General features: G+C 43.0%; 1 protein-coding gene and 1 long non-coding RNA gene across 2 annotated transcripts in view; both read left to right on the top strand.

Moving 5' to 3' along the window:
- Positions 1-1,753, top strand: part of LOC122733696 — a 55,228-nt gene extending 53,475 nt beyond the window's left edge. Inside the window, exon 7 of the long non-coding RNA XR_006353944.1 lies at positions 1,033-1,753. This is a non-coding gene — a long non-coding RNA (uncharacterized LOC122733696). The remainder of the gene's footprint in view (positions 1-1,032) is intronic.
- On the top strand, positions 1,753-21,083 carry RAP2C (RAP2C, member of RAS oncogene family). The gene is made up of 4 exons (XM_043974307.1): positions 1,753-1,801; positions 1,943-2,909; positions 5,459-5,771; positions 18,283-21,083. The coding sequence occupies exons 2-3, from the start codon at positions 2,637-2,639 to the stop codon at positions 5,735-5,737; spliced, it is 552 nt and encodes a 183-aa protein (XP_043830242.1). The 5' UTR covers positions 1,753-1,801; positions 1,943-2,636; the 3' UTR covers positions 5,738-5,771; positions 18,283-21,083.
- The last annotated feature ends 271 nt before the right edge of the window (positions 21,084-21,354 follow it).

Below are 21,354 nucleotides of genomic sequence, written 5' to 3'. Positions count from 1 at the left end.
TCTGATTGACTCAGTATAGCTCCTTAGAAAGGCTGCAGAGAGCAGCCATATAGCAGACACTTTGTGTAGTGGAAAGACCATTGGATTTGAAAGCAGAGGAGGTGAGTTCAAATGGCTCCCCTTCGCTGGGCCTCATGTCCTCCTTTCTTAAGAGAGGAAGTTGGACTAGTAGGCCTCTGGTCCCTTCTAGGTCCCAGTCCGTGGGCTACAAGGGAAAGTAGTTTGAAGGTTGGAGCTTGCTTGCTTCTTTTTGGATATCATCACAGTCCTATGCCTTTTCTCAGCTTCATTTTTGTTCAATAGATATTTACTAGGATCACATTTTACTAAGGCAAAGGGCTTCTTCTACAAATGCAGGCCAACTGTTTTATAATTTATAGTGGGACTCTGAGAAGTTAAGAGACTCAATTAGGCTCATAAAACCAGTAAGATACGCATTCCAAACTAGGAACCCCGACTGCAAGTCAGGGAGACCTGAATCTATTAAGTCACACATACTTGACTTGTAGTCAGGGGTTCTTAACTTGGAATACATATACTTCTAGGGGCTAAGGGAAGCTTGTCAAAGGGGTTCAAGAAATGTTTGGTAAATAAGCATATTGTACTGAAATTTAGTCTCATTTCTTATGTGCATGTGATAAACTCTAGGATTTATTTCTTGTCATACTTAATGGAAGGTTCACAGAAAGACAAGGAGTATGGAGATGGAAAAAGTTTGGGAACTCCTACACTACACATGCTGCTTCTCATTATTATTATAATCATCATCATTATTCACTATTTATTATTATACACACAGAATAATAGAGAAAAGAGTATATGCCTCTAAGGGGGGGCAAGAAAGGCCTCATGGAGGAGGTGGTACTGGAGAGGTCCTTTAACAGATGGCAGTGAGTTTAAAAGGTGGAGGAAAGACAATCCAAGGACAGAGGGCAGTTTATACCAAAGACAGTCTCCTTACTGCCCTTCATCTATGATCAGATGACCTGGGTTCAAATTCACCTCTGTTGCTTACTAACTTTGTGACCCTAGGCAAGTGACTTATGGCCACTGGGCTTTAGTTTCGAACTAGAGGCCCTAGGACCTGTAAGGCCCGATCTGAGATCTGAGGCCGGGAAGAGCAGTCAGGAGGCCGCCATCCAGGTGAGAGGTGAGGAGGGCAGCTCTTTGGGAAGGCTCCAGCTAACGGTTCTCTTTCCATTAGCTGTCTTGGGGGAGGGGGGTGGCTCAGCGGGTCCGGGACAACAGCCCTTTAACCGGCGCTGGACGGCAAGGCCGCGGCAGCCCCGGCCCCGGCATCTACCGCCTGGCCGGGGCCATGACCGTGACCCCAAAGTCAGACAGACCCCGCCCAACAGGGCGTCGCCCTGACTTCCCGTCGACCCGCCCCGCCGAAGGAGGCGGAACTTCCCCTCCCGGAAGTGATCCCGGAGCATCAGGGGAACTGGGACCCCTCTGTCTGTGTGTCAGGGAAACCCTTCCGGGCGTGGGGGAGGACTGGCCGGGCTAGGGCAGGGCCGGCGGAGCCACGACGGAGCTGAGGCAGGTGGGCTCGGCCCGAGCGACTGAGCGCTAGAGCCGCCGCACCGCGCCGCCCGGGGCTGGGGCCGGGGCCGTCTCTGCCGCCGCCGGTCGGCCCCCTCCCCACCCCCTCCCCCTGCCCGCCCCTCCTCTCCCTCCTTCCCTGCCTTCCTCTCTCACTCTTTTTCACCCTGCCCCTCTGCCAGACCTGACCGGACCCTAGGCGGCGGCGGCGGCGGCGGCGACGTAGACGGGGCGGACGAGGAGCGCGGACCCTAGGGTAAGTGGCTGCGGCCCTTTTCTACTCCCCCCCCCCCCACCCCCGGCAGGCCCTGGGGGGAGCGGGGGCGGGCGCGGGCAGGGCCCCGGGGAGAGGGGGAGGGGGAGGCGGCCTAACCCGGGTCCTTCTCCCCCCTCGCAGGCCGGGGCCGGACGGGAGGAGCCAGCCAGCGAGCCAGCAGCCAGCCCCGTCCCTCCAGCCTCGCCGGCCTCGGAGGGGGCGGCGGGAAAGGAAGGCCGGGCGCCCGGCCGGCGGCAATCCCGCGGCGGCGGCAGGAAGCCGACCCGGGCTCGGGCCCCTTTGTGTGGAGGCGGCAGCAGTGACCGTGACCATGCCCATGCCCCCCCCCAGCAGCAGCTGAGTGAGCCCCCCTGCTGCCTCTCCAGCTCCCCGCCCCCACCCCGCAGCCCTCGCTTTCGGGAGTGGGGACCACTGGGCTCCTCCTCCCTCCCCCTCCTCCTCCTCCTTCTCCTCCCCCTCCCCCCCCTCTCCCGTGCGTCCCGTCCCGTCCCGTCCCGTCCCGTCTAACCGCCGCTCCTAGGAAGGGCATTTCCAGCCCCCCCGGCAGGCAGCCAGCCGCACCCACCCCCACCCCTCCTGCTCCTCCTCCTCCTTGCTCAGTCTGCCTGCTCCTGCCCTGCCTCTCGCTCTCTTTCCCCCTGCTGGGCTGCCGCCGCCTGTCTTGAACTTCCTCATCTTCCCCTGCTAGGCTAGGCCCTCTGCCTCTCAAACCCCAACTTGAGTTGGCAGATTTCCGCCCACCGCCCCCACGGCCTCCATAGCTGGTGGAGCCCCTTTTTATGCTGCTGAGAGGGAGCTGCTGAAGGGAAGACTGATGAGGGAATACAAGGTGGTGGTGTTAGGGAGCGGAGGGGTGGGTAAGTCTGCCCTGACTGTGCAGTTTGTCACGGGCACCTTCATTGAGAAATATGACCCCACCATTGAGGATTTTTACCGCAAGGAGATCGAAGTGGACTCTTCTCCCTCTGTACTGGAAATCCTGGACACCGCAGGGACTGAGCAGTTTGCTTCCATGAGAGATCTCTACATCAAAAACGGCCAAGGTTTCATCCTAGTTTATAGCCTGGTTAACCAGCAGTCTTTCCAGGTAATAATGATGACAACAATGGCCCACATTTCCTTAGGGCTCAGAGGTTTTCTCAGGGCTTTCTCCAGGACTTGCCTGGTGAGGTGGGTAGAGCAGGTGTTGATTATCTTGATTTTACAGAGAAGGAAACGGAAGATCATAGAGGTGAGATGACTTGCCCAGGGTCACACAGCCAGTAAGTGTCTGGAGTTGGATCTCCTCCATGTCTCCTAACTCCAAAGCTAGCCTTCTATCCACTAGCCCAAGGTGCTCTTGAGTTGGATTTAAGTGGAGTGTATTGATCATAACACTATTTTGTTGCCTGCATTTTATTTTTGAAGCTCTTGAGATTCCTGCTTGCCTAGAGAGCTGCTCCCTAAATTGCCTTTTTATATACTGTAAAAGTAAAAAAGTTGCCCAGACAAGTTTTGCATAGTTTCTGGAAAAGCAATTGGAAATAAGAAGTAGGCTACTTTGGGCACGATATTGCACGGAAGATTGGAGGGAAACAGTACCTGATGAAATCCTTGTAATTTTAACACGTGTTTATTAAGTAGGTATTTGGGGGCTTGGCAAACCTGAGATTTAATAAGTAATTTGGGGGGGGGTTGGTAACAATTTTTGAACCCATTACTAATTGTGCAAGCAGACCTTTGAATTTTCCATTCTCTGAGACCACTTAAGTCTCAAATCCCCGATCAAGAAGAGATCTAACCCCTGGATTAGTGGTAGCCTCTACCCAGGCTCCAGGCCTTTTTCTTGCTTGAATTCTTACCCAGAAATTGCACAAGTCTGTAGTGTAGTAAAACTCATGGTGGTGGGAGGGTGTGAATGAAAGTGGAGTAGCCTAGCAGAGAAAATTACTAACCAGTCAAAAGGATGCTAAAACCTAAACTGCTTTTGATAACAAATGTACTTAAGTGGTGGGAATTAAATAGATTTGGAAAATAGTGGACATAAATGCAGATTTCTTGCCTTGACTGTAGTTGGGATACTGGGCTGGGTGTAGGCCAAGCCCTCACATCCCTACTGGTGGGACTGACCAGGGCTTACTATTATTTTAGAAGATCTACAGAGATGTAACTATTGTTTGAGAATGCAGAATAGTGGTATTGACCTGCAGGGACAGAGGAGATGGAATTGTTTTTTTTTTTCCCCCTGCATTTAAAGTATTGAGTTAATGCTGTTTATTCAAGGGGCATTAAGTGCTTTATCCCAGAGGAGTTTGCTTATTTCTTTTTTTATTAGTACTGTAATGTCTGGTTGAACTTTTCCAATAGTCGCAGCTTTATAAACGTAATTTACTTTGTCTTAGAGAAATTAAGTATTGGTGAAAGACCAATGCTTATTCAGTAAGTAATTGAATCAGACCTGTTGTAATCAAAACTCTAGTATCAGATGAATTCTTTTCAAAGGGTACCAAAGGTTCCATTTAAATGTACTTTGGAGAGGGGAACCTTCAAGATATAGTCATTAGCTGAGTTTCTTGAGGTGGGGAATTGTTTTTGTTATTATTGTTGCTATTATTTCCATCATATCCATTTGCATTTCAGCCTACTAGAGGCAGGAGACCATACCTTGTACTTAGCAGGGGCTTAATAAATGTTTGAATGAAAAAATGGTAGAGAATCGCCCCATCATTTTAATAGATTTATTGCATCTACTGTGTAAAGGACAAATCTATATTCTTCCTATAGCTAGCATTCTCCTTGGCGTGGGTAAAAAAGGCTCGCCACGGGAGAGAAAAGTAATTCAGTTGATAGTGTTATAAAAAATCATCTACACATTTTCCTGCTCAGACTTTTAAATTCTTGATATTCTTTGATATTGACTCCATTTTTAGCCTGATTCCCAGTCAAGGGAAATTTTCTTTTTAAGTTACAACTTTTTGAATTATGGACAGTCAAGACCTTTGGAATGTTCAGATTAAGGCTTGCCTTAACCACACTCCTCCCCTCCCCAAAAGGATGGCTTTGGGGGACTTTTCTAAGATATTTTCAGATGTTTGCTTTTCCTGGGATAAAGGAATGCATGCAGTAGGCTTTTAAAAACGGAACATATTTAGGTGTGTTAATTTGGGTCTGGTGTATGTAGAAGGCCAAAGTAAAAGTGTTCTCATTTCTACTTTAAACATTTTCTTCTCCCAGGCACTCTGACTAAATGTTTAGGAGTGGAGCGTATGGGGCCTACAAGCCTGAACTGGGATAACAGGTGTTGCAAGGAATGATGGCAGCAGACAGATTGAGGGGAGATAGGCAGCTTCTCCCTGTACACATAAATGTCTGGAGAACTTGTTTTTAATCAGTGCAGTCTGGGAAAGAGTGATTATAAGGTTCTGAAATTGAGGCGTTGCTCCCGAGTGTTCCTATTTAGAACAAAATGTTTTCAAGCTTTTTCTTATGGCCCTGGTTTTGTACTTGACTTCATAACTTCCCTGGTGACTGACATTCACTCAGTAGTACCTCAAACCAGCCATTTCACAATCACATGGGGTTCGACCATGCAAGATTTGGTGTAGTGAATGCTGCTTTCTGTGGCAAGGTGACTAACGACTTTGATTATTTAAATAGGATATCAAGCCGATGAGGGACCAGATTGTCAGGGTGAAGAGATATGAAAAAGTCCCACTCATCCTAGTGGGGAATAAAGTGGATCTGGAATCAGAAAGGGAGGTTCTGACTGCAGAAGGCAGAGCTTTGGCTCAGGAGTGGGGCTGCCCGTTCATGGAGACTTCAGCTAAAAGTAAAACAATGGTGGATGAACTGTTTGCAGAAATCGTCAGGCAAATGAACTATGCATCTCTGCCTGAAAAACAAGATCAGTGTTGCACAACTTGCATCATCCAGTGAAGAAGCTAACCTCATTCATGGCCATACAGAGCAGGTTAGTTAACACTCACGCGTTTGACCCACGTAAGTATGGTATTCCTTGACCACATCTAGCCAAGCCAACTAGAGAGTCCAGTAGAGGTTTGCAGAGAAGAGGAGTTTCCTCTGCTGGGAATTCCTTATGCTAATGAAGTCCTTGACCTCATCCATGGCCCCTACCTCGGAACATCTTTTATTTTTCAAGAAACACAATTTTTAAAAAATCCGTGCTTCCACTTGGCCGTCCTGTCCTCCCTGTACCCCTCAGGTAGTACCTCAGACGAACCATTTCACAATAACATGGGGTGATTGGTAAAAATGATGGGTAAAATATGCCATGTGAGTTGAAATAGAGTCTATTTTTTCCTTGACTTAGCTGAACTTGCACAAGCCAACCTTTTTTTAATATAATTCCAGAAGAAGGGATGTGTATATTTTTCAGATTTTAATATCCTGCGCTCTGGAGAAAGATGATAACTAAATACATTTCAATTATAGCATAAGTGTTTATGATTTAATAGGGTACTTATGTAATCAAATTCATTTGTATCTCCTACTTGAAGAATAAGCAATCTAATCTTTTATAATAATAATGATTGGGTACCACCAAGTACCTCATCTTCAAATAGGAATATGCCCGTCAGTATAAATGAGTATATGGATCCCGTTGTAGTCCAGCCAGACAATTAATTATTTGGCAGCAGCCGGAACCTTCCCAGGCACTGAAGATGTCTCAGTTCAGGACTTAGTAAACAGCAAAGTAAATAATTTAGAAATCCTTTGGAGTTACAAAGCAAACAGCTCTGAGTCCTTTTTGAAAGCGAGCTCTCAAAAGTGAATTGAATAGATAGCACATCCAAGCAAGGCTTTTCCAGCCCTCTCTTTTGTGTTTCAGTCACCCCGAATGTTTTCTCTGGACTCCTGCAGGTCCCAGCCACCGAATTGGCACCGGGGCTAGGCTGGCGGCAGCTAGACACATGTTCTCACTTGGACGTTAAAGTGTAGATGATGGAGAACAGGGGTGTTAAGCCCCACAAGCTAGCAAGCAGCTGAGAAGAGCCCTGTTATTGATCACTTTGGAGCAGTGACCCCCAAGCCTCCAGAGCCATATTACAGATTGCAGCCTGTGTCAGATAGTGGCTGTGCTTGTAATCAGAGGACAAGCTTCACATGTGGGCCCACCCCCACGTTCCCCTCCCCCCCTCCTAGGACCGTCTGGCCACAAGTCAGTCTTGAAGCCACAGGCCTCTGTACAGATCACTGTTGTAGCCAAGTAGCCGTTTATGAGGTACTCTCATAAGTCCAGGTTTTTCCACATAACCAGTCATGAAAACCCATTTATTTTCTATTCATTTTTAAATCTGGGACCAAAAGCTGTGTCTCGTTGGTTAACATCGGGTCTGTGTCTAACTCAAAAGGACAGCACAACAGGCACGTGCAGAGGCAGGGGGTTGCCACGTCCTTGCCAGCTTTAGTTTAGACAGGCTCTGGGGGCATAGTTGAGCGAGCACACCTTTCCCTTCGTATCATGGGCTCCATCTGACCCTGAACTAACTGTAGCAAATGACTTAAGTATCCGGGTTTCTCTTTAGCTGCTTTTTATCATAAGACGATAGAGTTAGGGCTGGAAAAAAAAAAAGGACCTTAGAAGCCATCTAATGCAACCTCATTATTTAACAGAGGAGAAAACTGAGGCCTGTAAAGAGAGGAAATGACATGTCCAACAAAGTCAGGTAGACAAAGATTTAGAACCAGGGCCACTTCCACTAAATCAAGTTTTTTCCCATCACATCATATAAAGATTTATCAGCTTTGTAAAGGAATACAAAAAATGATTTGGCGACTCCTACGTGCAAACATTTCACCAGTCTGCCTTACCCCATTAAAGGTGCACTGTCCCTTAGGAAAAGGTGGGAAATTTGACACCTCCAGCATAGTTTTCAAAGGCTTGGGTAAGTTTAATAAGTGAATCATTTCCAAGGTTCATATTAAAAATTGTTCCGGAGGTTATTTTTCTTTCAATAAATATTCGTGTGATCTAAGAGTTCTTCACATCGTACTGTGGTCACAGATAGCCTAAGGCCCCATGGGGCTTATTTAGCAAAGACCACTCAGCTCATCAGTGACAAATCTTGACCTGGAACTCAGGTCTTACGAACTTTGTCTTGTGCTTTGTCTAATATGTGAGTTGGCAGATTGTAGCTTTAGAGTTGGAAAGGACCTAGGGGGGCATCTAATCCAACTCTCTTGGTTTACAGAAGGAGAAATGGAAGCCTGGGGGAGGGGAGGCACTTTTGCCCATGGCTGGTCACACAGGTGGGATTGGAACCTGGGTCCCCTCATTTCAGATCCAGTATTCTTTTTGGTACAACCCTTTATTGCCTTTTCTGGGAATAAGTATGTCTCTTCATTGTTATTCTCTAGATGGTGAAAAAGTTGGGCATGGACCATATGCAAGGCTGCATAAAACATAGAAATATATGTAGATAGCAGTAAATGTGAGCATTGCCCCAGATGGCTTACTTTATTAGTAATGATTGCCTATTTGGTCCATGATTTTGTCACATGTGAATGCCCAAAGGAAGAAGTGGGTCTTGAAATAAATTCCTGAGTAAAGTGAGCTTTTGGAAGTACTGAAGGCAGAGCCTATGAGCACAGGGGCCTCCAAACCAAAGCACTTTGTGCCTCATTCATTTTCGGGCCTGGGATAGAGTCAACTGATATACACGGTCAAGGAAACTCAAGCCATCTATGGGCATGAGATGATAGCTATGTTTGTTCCTACTTTTATCTACTGTGTAACTGATGTATTTTGAGACATACAGCATCATTTAGGGGACTTGGAAGTGTCAAATAATCCATGGCAGAAGAAGAAAGGTCAAACTTTGTTATACGGAAGTGATAGAAAACCTTCAATAGGTTTAAGGGAAGGGCTCATTGAGTTTAGCTAGATAGCCCTGATTGGGAGAAATCTGCCAAGCATAGTATCATCCCCTTGTAATTGATAGGTTCCCCTCCTAATTGAGATGAAAATTTCATTAATGTTCTGAGGACTGCTTCTGATAACTCACCCTTTTTTATTTCTTCCCGCCTTTTGAATTGGCTTCATCTCTCTTTTGCCCAAGAGAATGTTTTTCTAAGACACTCAACAGCTTTTTGTCTGCTTTGGGGAACTATATACGTGGCTCCTAGAACTGTTGACTCTGCCACCACTTTCCTGGGCTGGCAGACTTATTGGGCAGGCCAGTGTTTGCTTTTCTGAGCATATATGTAGACTTAGAGCCAAATTCAGCAATGCCTGCATATCCTGTCTGAGGCAGCCGAGCATCCCATAGAGCAGGGGTTCTGAAGCATTTTTGTGTCCTGGGCACTCTTTAGCAGTCTGGCGAAACCTATGGCCCACGAAGAATGATGCTTTGTAGCCTACATTCACAAATCGAAGGAAATGCTACATTTCAGTTAAGGTTATTGAAAATCAAGGTGTGATTTTTTTCTTTTTTACCCCCCATCCAATTTCATGGAACCCTCTGAAAACTTACCAGAGGAGCCCCTTGGGGATCCATGGACTCCAGCTTCAGAAATCCCCGCCATTGACCCTGTAGCAAGGGGTCAGTGTCACAGCCTCTCACTACCGACAGATCTTGGGTTTTGTTTTTTAATATATTTGTATTGTCTAAGCTTTTGTTTAACCACATTATGTCTTCCATCAGTGTGAATAATTGACAGTTGGCTGTGCTGACATACTATTGTTTGTTGAGGAGGATACATGTTTGGTTATAATTATGTGAGCTAGAGATGTGTTGATAAGACTATAGTGGAAGTCATGCGTTGGATTCCTTGTCCCTCCACCCCCTTCTGTGCCAGAAGAATATCCTAGTCAGGTATTCTGTAGCCATTCCTCAAAGGGGGACAACATAGCCAACAAAGCCTTGAAAAATCACAATTTGACCTTCTAAATGAAGAACTTCCATTCTTCTTAGTTTGGAGAATCCCTGACTTGTTCAATATGGGCATTATGATTTTCCCCCCACCCATTAATAAGGGTTACAATTCTTCTGATCCTGGGTCAATTCTATCCACACTTTCTCCCAAATTCATGTGATTCTTCTTCTGATTCTTTCAAGATCTGCTGGCAAGTACTACACTAGGCACCTCTCTGTTGTCTCTCTGTCTTGCCACATCTCTGTCTTCACTCCATTTTCCAAGGTGAGACCACACATGTCCTCCACACCTTTCTCTATTTCTCACACACACGTCATTTTTGCTAATATGCTGCAGCCTGCTACCTACATTGATCTGTCTCATTGCTCTTTAAATTACTTGTCTTGATTTTTTTTTTGGCCCCTAGGATTATTGGACAGGTACCAGATTTTAAAAGATTCCTTTTTGTAGACTAGTTTAGCATTAAATAAAGCAGTGTAAGAAATTTTAACAGAGTGGCCGGGGTGGGGCAGGATTGACCTGTTCCAGCTGGGATAAATTGGTGGGAATCCCAAACACCAGAAATCAAGCTGATGGAATGGGAGACTTTTTATGCTACCTCTCAGGTCTGTTCCTTGTCACTGTGGCTTTTTCCTAAGAGAGGAAGCAAACCCCTCATCCAAGACCATGTAGGGCAAGCAGACATCAGTGATGATAATACCAAAGCCTGTTGCCTGGTGCAGTGGTCGATAGAGTAATTCTCTATTTTTTCATCCTAATCTAGCATACTCTTTCTAAATATAATGGAACTTACTGGCATTCTAAAGTTATTTTCAGTAGCTAATAAAACCTAGAAACAGAATTGTTTCTATTTTTTTCCAGCTTTTAATTAGACACGTTATTCTGGAGATTTGTAAATGGGTGTTGTGGGGGTCGGAGGGGGGGGGATTAGTCAGACGTAAGTTGCATTTTGCACTGGTAATGCTGACATTTTAATAGCCAAGTTTATTATTAGTTACATCAGCTGTTACTGAGCCAAGCTGGGATTCTGTTGACAGAAGATCTCTTTTGGTTAAATATCTTGTTCTCACTCCCCAGCCCTTAATTTGCAGATAGTCTGGAAACTTAAAGGGGGGGAGGGTGCTCATTAAAAACACATACCTGCCATCTCATTGTGCACTGTGAATAAAAGTTAAGAGGCCCATGGCTAGAGTGGAGGAAGTTGAAGTGACAATTATATACTTTTAAAGGTCTCTAGAGGAACCTGGCTTGGAGGGGAAAGAATAGAAATATTTCATGACTCCTTCTCTAGTCCCCCCCCACAACTTAACTAGTGTTTATTGAATGTAGTGCTTTCATTTAGTGGGGAGGCTCCTGGATATATACATCCGTTGTGATAGCTTGTCTCTTACCCTATCTGTTTCTGATTTATAATCACAGCTTTAGAGACAGAAGGGACCTTCATGGTCATCTAGTCCCTAGCTTCTTAAACTGTGGGTCCCAAACCCATATGGGGTCACATAACTCAGTATGGTGGTCATGAAAAATTTGGCAGCAGTAAAAACTTATGTATGCCTATCTTATATACCTGTATATCTGGGGTTGTAAAAATTTCTCAGGTGAAAAGTGGTCACAAGTGGAAAAAGTTCAGGTGGCGCAGTAGATAAAGCATTGGCCCTGGATTTAGGAGGACCCGAATTCAAATCTAGCCTCCGACGTTTGACACTTACTAGCTGTGTAACCCTGGGCAAGTCACTTAACCCTCATTTCCCCACCAAAAAACCAAACCAAACCAAAAAAGAGTGGGAAAAGTTCAAGAAGCCCTGGTGTGGTCCAATCCCCCCCCCTTAATTTTACAGCTGTAGGAACTGAGAGCCCTAAAGAGATGAAATAACTTGTCCAAGGTCACACAATTAGTAAGTGGTAGCACTTGAATTTGAACCCATGTCTTCTGACTCTGAATTGCTTCCTTTGGGCCTTGTTATAGGATGCGATGTACTTGAACTCTTCAGTTTTACTCTATTACCTCCCTACTAGCTTAGGGCAAAATAAACAAAAACTGTCCCCTGCAGTGTTCTTGAACTCTATTACAGCAAAAGTTCTCCTGATGGAATTACTTCTCGCTAGGATTCCCACATCTAGGAAGATCTTGTCTACTATTGGGGGAAATCCATCCTCCTACAATCCAAAGTCCACTCCAACATCCTTTGTTCATTCCCAGGCTTAGAACGCTACAGTACAGAACAGATCATTTAGAACTGACTGACTGAGTAGAGGCCGACTCCCTGATTGGCTACACAACTAAGAAGAACCGATCTTTGTGTTGTAATTGGGTCTGTTGATGGATGATGTGACTTGAGATCTCTAAATCGAAGCCGTGTAACGAAATTTAGTCTTTTAGTCGACCTAAATTCGTGTTTGCACAGAATCCCCAAATTTTAAGACTTAGAAGGCACTCTTACAGACAGTTCATTCAGTCCCTTCATTCTACAGGTGAGGACACCCAGAGGTGTTAAATGAGTTGTTCAAGGTCTGAAGACCTCAGAGGCTATATAGTCTAATACTGGCGCCCCCGCCCCCATTTTAAAGATCAAGAAACAGGCTCAGGAAAGTGAAATAACTTGCCCGAGGTCATGCAGGTAGTAAGCAACAGAAAGGATTTGAACCCAGGACCTTTGATTCTGGAGTTGGCATTCTTGCCCCTTGTACTGTGATGCAGACAGCTAGTTAGGACAGAACTGGGCCCAGAGCCCAGGGGTTCTGGCGGTGGCCAATATATGCTTTGCACACTATCCTGTTACTACCTCTGTAGTAAGGTTTTTGTTAGCAAAGCTAAATATTTAAGCTTTGGGGTGGAGGTGTGTGAAATAAAGATGTGCTTTGGTGGCATGATGGAAACTTGAGAGTTGAGGACAAGGACGACTTATGTTATGTCTTGGACACAGCAAGTGGTGTCTTTGCAGCGTGATTCCAGATGTGGACTGAATGGAAACTGAGAGTTTCTTTAAGACTTGCTCTATACCTATGCCGCCAGGACTTCTGGGATACTTTGAAAATGAATGAGAATGTTAGTGTAATGGAAATTTTGCTGTCATGGTGTGCAGCAATAACATTTACCTTTCTTATTCTGTGAAATTCAAATTTGACACAAGAGACTCTGTTGGTCTTTTTTGCTTTGTGTAAACTTTTGCTCCAGGATTTATTACTGTCAAGAATTAAAATTCATTACTGACTTGCCAAGTAGCCTGTGTGAATACTTTCTGTATGTTGAAGAGGCCATAATGCCAGTACTGTTTTAGGGCTGACATGAAGATTGATCTCGGCTTCCAGATTTAACTGGAAGATTTTCTACCCTGCAGATTCTTGCTGGGACCATATGGTCTGATGAGAATATTTGGGGTGTATGGAGTAGTAAATAAGTCAGCTTAAAAAAAACCCAACAGCCTCATTGGTGTATTTATTATCTTTAGTGGTGTGGGTAATTAAGTGACTTGTATTCTAGCCGTTTGTCTTAGAGGGAACGAATAGGACTTTTGGGGGGGATTTGGGCCTAGAGAATACACAAAATGTAAAGTAATCCCCAGTGACATTGCCTTGCACGTAGTAGGCTTGAATTAGAAGAAGTTTTTAGCTTTGGGGAGACATGATGATTTTGGAAATTCCAAAGAGATATTTGTGGTTGGTTATGTGGACAGCCTAGCAGCAGACTCCATGTCTGTCATCTGAGGACCCGCCTTGCTAAATTTGGAGAGTCTCATCATGAGGTTAGCTTCGGGGGCATGCATTTTTCAGTTCCAGCAGCTCTAGAAAACCATCTCCTGAGGCTTAGGCAGAGATCCAAATTTGGTCAAACCAGAGGTTCCTGTCTCTTCTCACCCCCCTCCATCCTCTTGCTTCCCAGTGACCATAATTAACATGGAAAATGTCTTTCAGAGTGATTGCTGAACTTTTTCTTTTCTTTAATTTTTTCCTGGTGTCTCCTGACAGGTGACTTTTGAGTCAGATCTTCAAGGCTTTCCCTTGTATGTCCCAAGTACTCATTGATCGAGGGTTTTGGCTGCTTGAGTATAGAATGAGTGCTCCGTAGGCTGATGGTTTTACAAATACTGTATTTTTAGCATTAAATGGTTACTTGTGTAATATTCAAGTATAGGTAGTGGCTTATTTTACAAAGTAAATGAGAAGAAGGTGGGATATAAGACTTTGTGTAGGGATCTACAGTTTCATCAGAATGGGTACTTTCCTAAACTGTGCAGATCCTGACCCCTCCCTGCCCTAGTCACTCTTTATGAGCTGCTGTAATCAAAAAAAGAAAGAAGATTACCACTTGGTAGCCAGGCTCATAGCGAGGAGCTGTTAGTCAATAAGCATTTATTAGGCACCCCCTGTGTGCCAAGGTGCTTTGCTAAGCCCAAAGGCAAAAACATGACCCCTGATCTCAAGGTGTTCATATTCTTAGGGGAGAGACTACCTACAGATAACTAGGCAGATACATGCAGAGTAGACGGGAGGTAGATGAAGATGCTCCACATTTAGCCATATGAGTCCTCTGACAACATGAATGTTTCATCCTTGTGCCATACAGTAGGACTTGACAGAGTTTGGGCTTCAATAACATGGCCTGCAGAGCCCAATGTCCCAGTGTAATAGGGTATCATTTTAGGGGAAAAGAGAATAAGATGACTTGACTGACTCCTACATGTGCTTATTGGTCGAGATGTGGCAGGGCCATCAGTAATCAGAGCTCGGTAGATTTAGGGCTAGAAGGGACACGAGAGGGTATTTATTATACCCAACCTTCTTATTGGACAGATGAAGAAGTCCAGACCCTGAGGTCACACATCTAGAGCTGAAAGGGACCTTTGAGCCCGCTGAGTTTTATTCATTTTACGGAGAAGGGAACCTTGACCAAGCTTACAAGATCATGGATTTTAGAGCTTGAGGAGACCTTAGACGCCACTGAATTCCACCCCCTCATCCAGATGAGGAAACTGAGGTCAAGAGAGATGAAGTGAGTTGCCCTGGGTCACAAAGATAGAGTCTCAGAATGTGAACCCAGGTCTCCCTGGCCCCAAGGTCTCTATCTCCTCTACTTTATCACTTCCTGTCACATGATGATAATCCTCTTGACCAGTGGGTAGATGTTATTTTATCAAAGGAATGACCCTCATTAGACTTGATCTATAATTATATTGATTGGCATAAGAATGCAGATTCATATTGGGGCAGGGAAGGGGGGAGAATATAATTGTACTGTTTGGGACTCTAATGGGTATAGTGGTTATTGAAATACCTCAAAAAATATGCTTTCTGTAGTCCAGTCCTTGTAGAGTTGCTACCAGATATCCTTTGTTATAAGCAAAATCAGCATGTGGACTTCCATACGTTTGGACCTCGAAAGTAGGAAAGTGAACATTTTCCTGAAAGCATTCCTTTTGCCTTCTGGAAGTCCTCCTCCAGTGGTATGACACCATTGCATGGTATGACACTGAGTTCTCTAAAACTTTGCTAGTGGTGTGGAAGGCCTGGCAGGTCCTACCAAGCTGAAAAGGCTTAAGTGACCAGCCTGGCGTCAGACTGTCTGTCCATAGAGGACCAGAGCAGCTAAATCTGCCAGGTAATTTCTTTATTTGATTTGCCTTGGCCACTCATTCAACTGTTGACTCAAGATGTGGAGAGGGTTTTCTAACGGTAACGGTGGAGGAGGCAGTAGCACCTACATGGCGGAGATTGTGACTCCTTGAAACGTTACGAGACGGCCAGTCCTAAAACGAAGGTGGTTTTCATTTGTGCTTTGTGTGTGCAGTGGGGGTAGCAGCTGGAAAAGTGTGATATCCAGCCATGTTATAAATACCCAGGCAGAGGCAGAGGGGAGGAAACTCCAGCAGCTGTGAGGTTGGAGTCTGGGGGATCCCAGAGCTTAGAAAAACAAGTCAGTTTGGGGGCTTTGTTTGGCTTTTTGTTTGTTTTTGCCTCTTTGTATCCCATGGGCTTAGCATTGTGCCTGGCATGTAGTAAGTAATAAATGCTTGTTGACTGACTTGGGGTACTTGAGATATGGGAAAGGGAATTAATTACCAAGTGGGAACTATAATTCTCCACTTACCAAAAGTCCAGCTGCCATCTTAGGCTCTTTATCACCAAAAGTTGGAAACTCGTTCCATTGGGAATTTTTCCTATGGGAACAGATCTCCCAAGTTTTATAATGGGGGTGATTGAAAAATTAAATTTTCCCTTTTGAAATTCATGTTAGAGGCAACTCGGTTGCAGTATACCCATTGAATAAAGTTCTACCTTTGTTCAAGAGTGAACTTTCCTGCAAACATAGTGTGGTCTTGGCTTTCTTAGCATTACGTTATTACATATTGGTATGCAGTAAATATGACCTTGATGGGCATTAAACTTCAGCTCACAGGTTTGTTATTAGCCATTCTAGAATAGTGTTGCCCAGAGCTGGCATTAATGAATCATGGAAAATGGTGCTCATTCAAATAGTAATCCTTGCCATAGTCCTGATAGTTTTCTACTTAACCTTTATATTCCTTCCCCCTTTTTTTCTATCCTTATTAATGTACATATTTTTCTGTGGACTGTTTGGCATTGATAGATAACTGTAGCTGACTAAGCAGTTGTGTAGTGGTCCCTTCTATTTCTCAAGTTCTGTGATTCTGTGAGTGTCCACAGGATGGGCTAGGTTTAATAAAGAAGTGAAGCAACACATTTCTCTCTCTTTTTGGGGGGGAGGGGGAGCAGGGCAATGAGGGTTAAGTGACTTGCCCAGGGTCACACAGCTAGTAAGTGTCAAGTGTCTGAGGTTGGATTTGAACTCAGCTCCTCCTGAATCCAGGGCCTGTGCTTTATCCACTGCACCACCTAGCTCCCCCCCCCCCATTTTTTATTAGTGAACTTTATCTGTATTGCAGATAAAGCTAAAATAAAATCATGGAATTTTAGGTTTGGGAAGGAATTAAGAGATCATTTAATATGGGGGTTCTTAACCCTTTCTGTGTGTTCTCTGCCCCTCTGACAGTCTGGTGAAGTCTATATTTTGCCCCTTTTCAGAATAACAACTTTAAATGCATAAAATATGTATGGTTACAAAAGAAATCGCTTATACTGAAATACAGTAATCCATATATCTTTTAGAAAACGACTAAGAACCTCTCGTCTAATCTAATTAACACACTGACCTTTTACAGATGGGCAAATTGAAACGCAGAGTTGGGACTTGTTTCCAAGGTCACACATATGCCTAATGGTACAGAGAGGATTAGAGCCAGTGTCATATTTCGTGAACCTGCTGATGATAGTGGGGTGGATATTCTCTGTTCACAAAGTACAACTTTTAGGCTGATTGACGTCAAAAAACCCGCCTAATTCATTATAACACTTTGCCCCCCTGCATTGTTATACCTAAGATTTCAGGTTTTGTACTGCTTTTATTAAAACCTTGCAATTAGCAGTAACAGTGTTTTCACTAAAAGCTAAACCTGTTTTCCCCTTGTGTACAATTTAGAAAACTTTGTCTTTTTGCTATTTTCATGAAAGCTTTATAAAAAGGTCACATTTAGTGATTTGGGCTAAAAAATGTTGAATTCTTTTCCAGTGGTAAATTAAAAAGATATTAGAATACTTTGGACCATTGTGAAAAATGCAGTCGAGAGCATCTGTCTTGGAGAGGGCACTCTTTAGTACTTTAGCATAGTACATGATTCTTTACTGTTGAGTATTGTTTAGTTCATTCTCTGGAGGTACTTTTCACCCTAGAACTTCAAGTTCTCTCATTTTCTGCCCTTTGGTTCTACACATCATTCTCCCACTAGCCATAGCACCACAGATTAGTCACTTTTCCCCTTTGGGCCTCAGAAGAGTTTCACTCTGTGTCCTCTCAAGTTCCTTCCAGCTCTCCCAGTGTGTGATTATCTATTAGTCTTGCTGTCTGGCCCTCCCCTTTTCGTGCTATTTAAATGATAAGATCCTGGTAAGGCAGTGAGTGAAGCCTTTATTTTGCAATTGGCCTTAGATGGGCTCTGGTTACAAAATGGATGCACAATGTTTTCTTGTTGAATGGGATTATGTGTTCTAGAACTGAAAATGTAATTTCTTAGCTTGCAAATTCTCCAGAACACTCAATTTCAAAAGCATCATGCCTTCAAAACAAAACAAAAAACCCCGATAAGAATGCATCTAGTGCTAATAATTTTCATCCTAAAACATGAAGGCACCCAATAAAATACATTGGGATCCATTGGGATCTGCTGTTAGCAGGGATGTTTAAACTTAGGACTTTTCAAGATATACAATGTGAAATACATCCTGTTATCATGTTTTAGTATAATACTGAGGGCAGAATTGTTTTCCAGTGCCATTATCTTGTTTACACTTCTTTTTAAAATGACTTTTTCTTCTTTGTGAGTAGTGAACATAATGAGGTGTGCTAGCTTAAGATCCTCCTTCTGTCCCTCTTATATCCACATAGCCCTCACTGCTACATGCAATATCTTGGAAAGAGAAAAAATAATGTCCAATGAAAGAGGCTCAATGTTGAAAACATGTATGTTTGCACATTTCCTCTATTTGCATTAATCTTTTTGTCTTTATTGCAGATAAAACTCAGAGGGAATTTGCACAGATGCTGCTTTGGACAACTTGACAGCCTGGGTTGCAGAACTGAGCCTTGGTAAACCTGTCTCGATAACAGCATGTTGCCATACACCTAATTAAGTGCATAAGGTCCACAGCCTTCAAGATCCATAGACCTTAACCAAGAATGCTTAGCACGTTTACCATAAGTTAAAATAGATTCTTTATCAATCAGTCCTTTTGTAGCTTTCTAAGTTCTTATTAATGGTTAATATGCAAGGGTTCATTTTTAATATTTTAATTGATTTCTTTAATCAATTTCTGAACTTGTATTTATTAAATACTTAAACTCAGTATTACCTACTCAATGCCTTTTAAAAGTTTTAATGGAGAATAAATTGAGCCTTAAACAAGTGGTTACTTCTGTATATTACCTCGCTCCAGTGCTTCAATCTATTTGCGAAAATATGTTTCCTGAAATGGTTGGTCGATATTTTGAGACTTTATGTTTACGTGTGACAGTGTTGTAAGAAACTAAAGATCCCATATTACTTGTATGGATGTAATATCCCTTTTCTCATCTGATGTACTCCGTGATGGGGTCCTGTAATTGACATGTTCAGAAAGTGGAAATTGCGATTTGAAATTGACTTTAATATTTAGTTTGAAGGGGGTTTTTTGTGATTTTTTTTATGTCATTTGCAACATTCAGTTGCAGCTGAAGCATTTTCCTTTCTGTGAAGTTCTAAATTTAGTTATGACCTACTTTTAACAATGCCTTTGAAAAGGGATATTGTATTCTAGGTAAATTAATTTCGTATACCTGCACTCAGATATTTCAGCTTTGCCTGGCAGGTTAGTCATTTACATCTAGTCAGTTTCTGCACATGTAAAGTGAATGCAAATAAAATGATTTTACATTTTATAGTTAATATTTGTCTTTCTGAACAGTGTTTTAAAGCAATATTTGTTAACATTTTCTTGCACTGTCACAATTGCTTTTTTTTGTTATTTCCCAGTAAACAGGTTAGCAACAGAGACAAAAATCAGTGTAAGGTAAGGGGGGGAAAGCACCCATTTTTTTTCTAGTGCTCTGAATTGCAAATGCGCTCTGAACAGCCATTGACTTCCCTGTTGTTTACCTGATCAACACATTTTGTCTGAATACTTGAACATTTTAACAGTAACACAGGTATTAAAACAGAAAAAAAAATGTATAAAGAATAAATGATGCTTTTTCTTCCGTTTTAACATGTGTACAAGCGAGCTTTTTCTAGCAGTGGTTTAAAGTTTTGTAAGTTTTCCAATATTTTGCTTTGTCTTCAGTTTTAGTTTTGTGTGTGCCTGTGTGTGTTTGGGGGTGTGTGTGTGCGTATGTTTTGCAGAAGTGATGAACTGCAGCTCACCTACTGCACCAAAGTTGTAGATCTTAGGGGCCCAGCTTTAGTCATTTGAACATGCTTCTAATGAAAAGAAAACCAAAAGGACTCTTTTGACTTGTAATAGCTAAAGACCGGTGGCCAAGAAAGCTCTAGTATATGCAATGATGGTTATGGGAGGTGGGGCAATTGAGTATTTCATTGTGTGCGATATTCAAGTACATCAGCAAGTTATCATCAGGGCCTACTACGATGCCATCAGTGGTCTTTGTGACCAGTTTTTCTGGAACAAAAATTCTGACTGAACTGTTTGATTCTCCATGGTGGCGAACTTTGGTTCCCCATGAAATTCTCTAAAGTTAAACCTCCTGCTCTTAGATATGTAATTTTATGGTGAGAATGGAGGGCTAGGGATGATTGGAATACTTTTCCCTATTTATAAACTGCTTGAAACCTGATCATTTCGGTTTGCACTTTAATACCACACTTAAAACCAAACCCTGTATTCAAAGTAGGTTAGGTGCTGGTGGTTAATCTTTATTAGCTATACTAAATAATAGGAGATTCAAATAATTCATGAAGATTTTAGTTTTCTGAAAATTGTGGGTTCTTTCCTTTGGATACTTTTCTCTCTTTCCTCCCCCTTTCCTTCCCTCTCTTTTCTCTCCCCTTCCCTTTCCCTACTTCTCCCTCCTCTTCCCCTTCCCCTTCCCTCTCTCCTTACTTTTCCTTTCTTTCTCCCTCTCCTCCATCCTCGATCCTTCTTCCTTCCCCTTCCTCTCTCACCCAATTTCTCCTGTCTTTCCAGTTGTTCTTTATCCCTCTCTTCCTCCTTACTCTCTTTCTCAAAAAAAAGCAGCATTTTATACAGGGGTGTGTGTGTGTATGTGTGTGTGTGTGTGTGTGTGTGTGTATGTATGTGTGTGTTTGTACACACGCACACACACATACATAACACAGTATTCATCATCATTGACCTCAGCAGCAAATTTGACTTGAATTACCTTAGGATGACAGGAATAGGGGAAATAGGAAGTAAAAAATGGTTTCTCCAGCACAGTTTTAAAAAATCAAAGGGACCAAAAGTGATTTTAGGCTTCCTCAATAGATTGCATGTAAAGTTGCTTATTAGGTTAAGAAACTGCTATTAAATGCAATATAGGTATTGTCTTTGCCAGATGTTCAGATCATTGCAGGGGGGGCTCTGAAACCAACAGAACCTAGCATTGTGTATCTCATGTACTGTAGCTTTATCAGTGAACAGTGAAATCTGGAATACCAAGTGCAAAATTTGAACAATGATCTATAAAGATTTGTAAAATAAAGTTTTTCCAATAGACTTCATTCTCGTCATTTTGTAAAAAAAAAAACCAAAAACAAAAACAAACAAAAAAACAACCTTACAGTCCACCTGTTTGTAACTTTTTTTTTTAATAAAATAGACATCTGTATTACTTGAGGTCGGTTCCTTGTCTTATTTGGGGAATTATTTGTTGTACTAGATAACTCAAGTCCCATTTGAGTAATTAACCTGTTGAAATGTTTCTCTCTGGTGAACAATTCTTTGTGCCTTTGTTTAAGTGGCCTTCATTATAATCCTCAGTTTTTGACTGTACATGGGCACGTGTGGAAATGAGAGATGAGCTAAAAGTGGGCCTTGGCATTTCAGTTGGATGGCTATACTTAGAAATTATAGGCAAGTGAAGAATAGTAATG

This window comes from Dromiciops gliroides, chromosome X, assembly GCF_019393635.1.
Source record: "Dromiciops gliroides isolate mDroGli1 chromosome X, mDroGli1.pri, whole genome shotgun sequence".
In the NCBI taxonomy this organism is placed as follows: Eukaryota; Metazoa; Chordata; class Mammalia; order Microbiotheria; family Microbiotheriidae; genus Dromiciops; species Dromiciops gliroides.
This window is presented reverse-complemented; position numbering and strand designations above follow the sequence as displayed.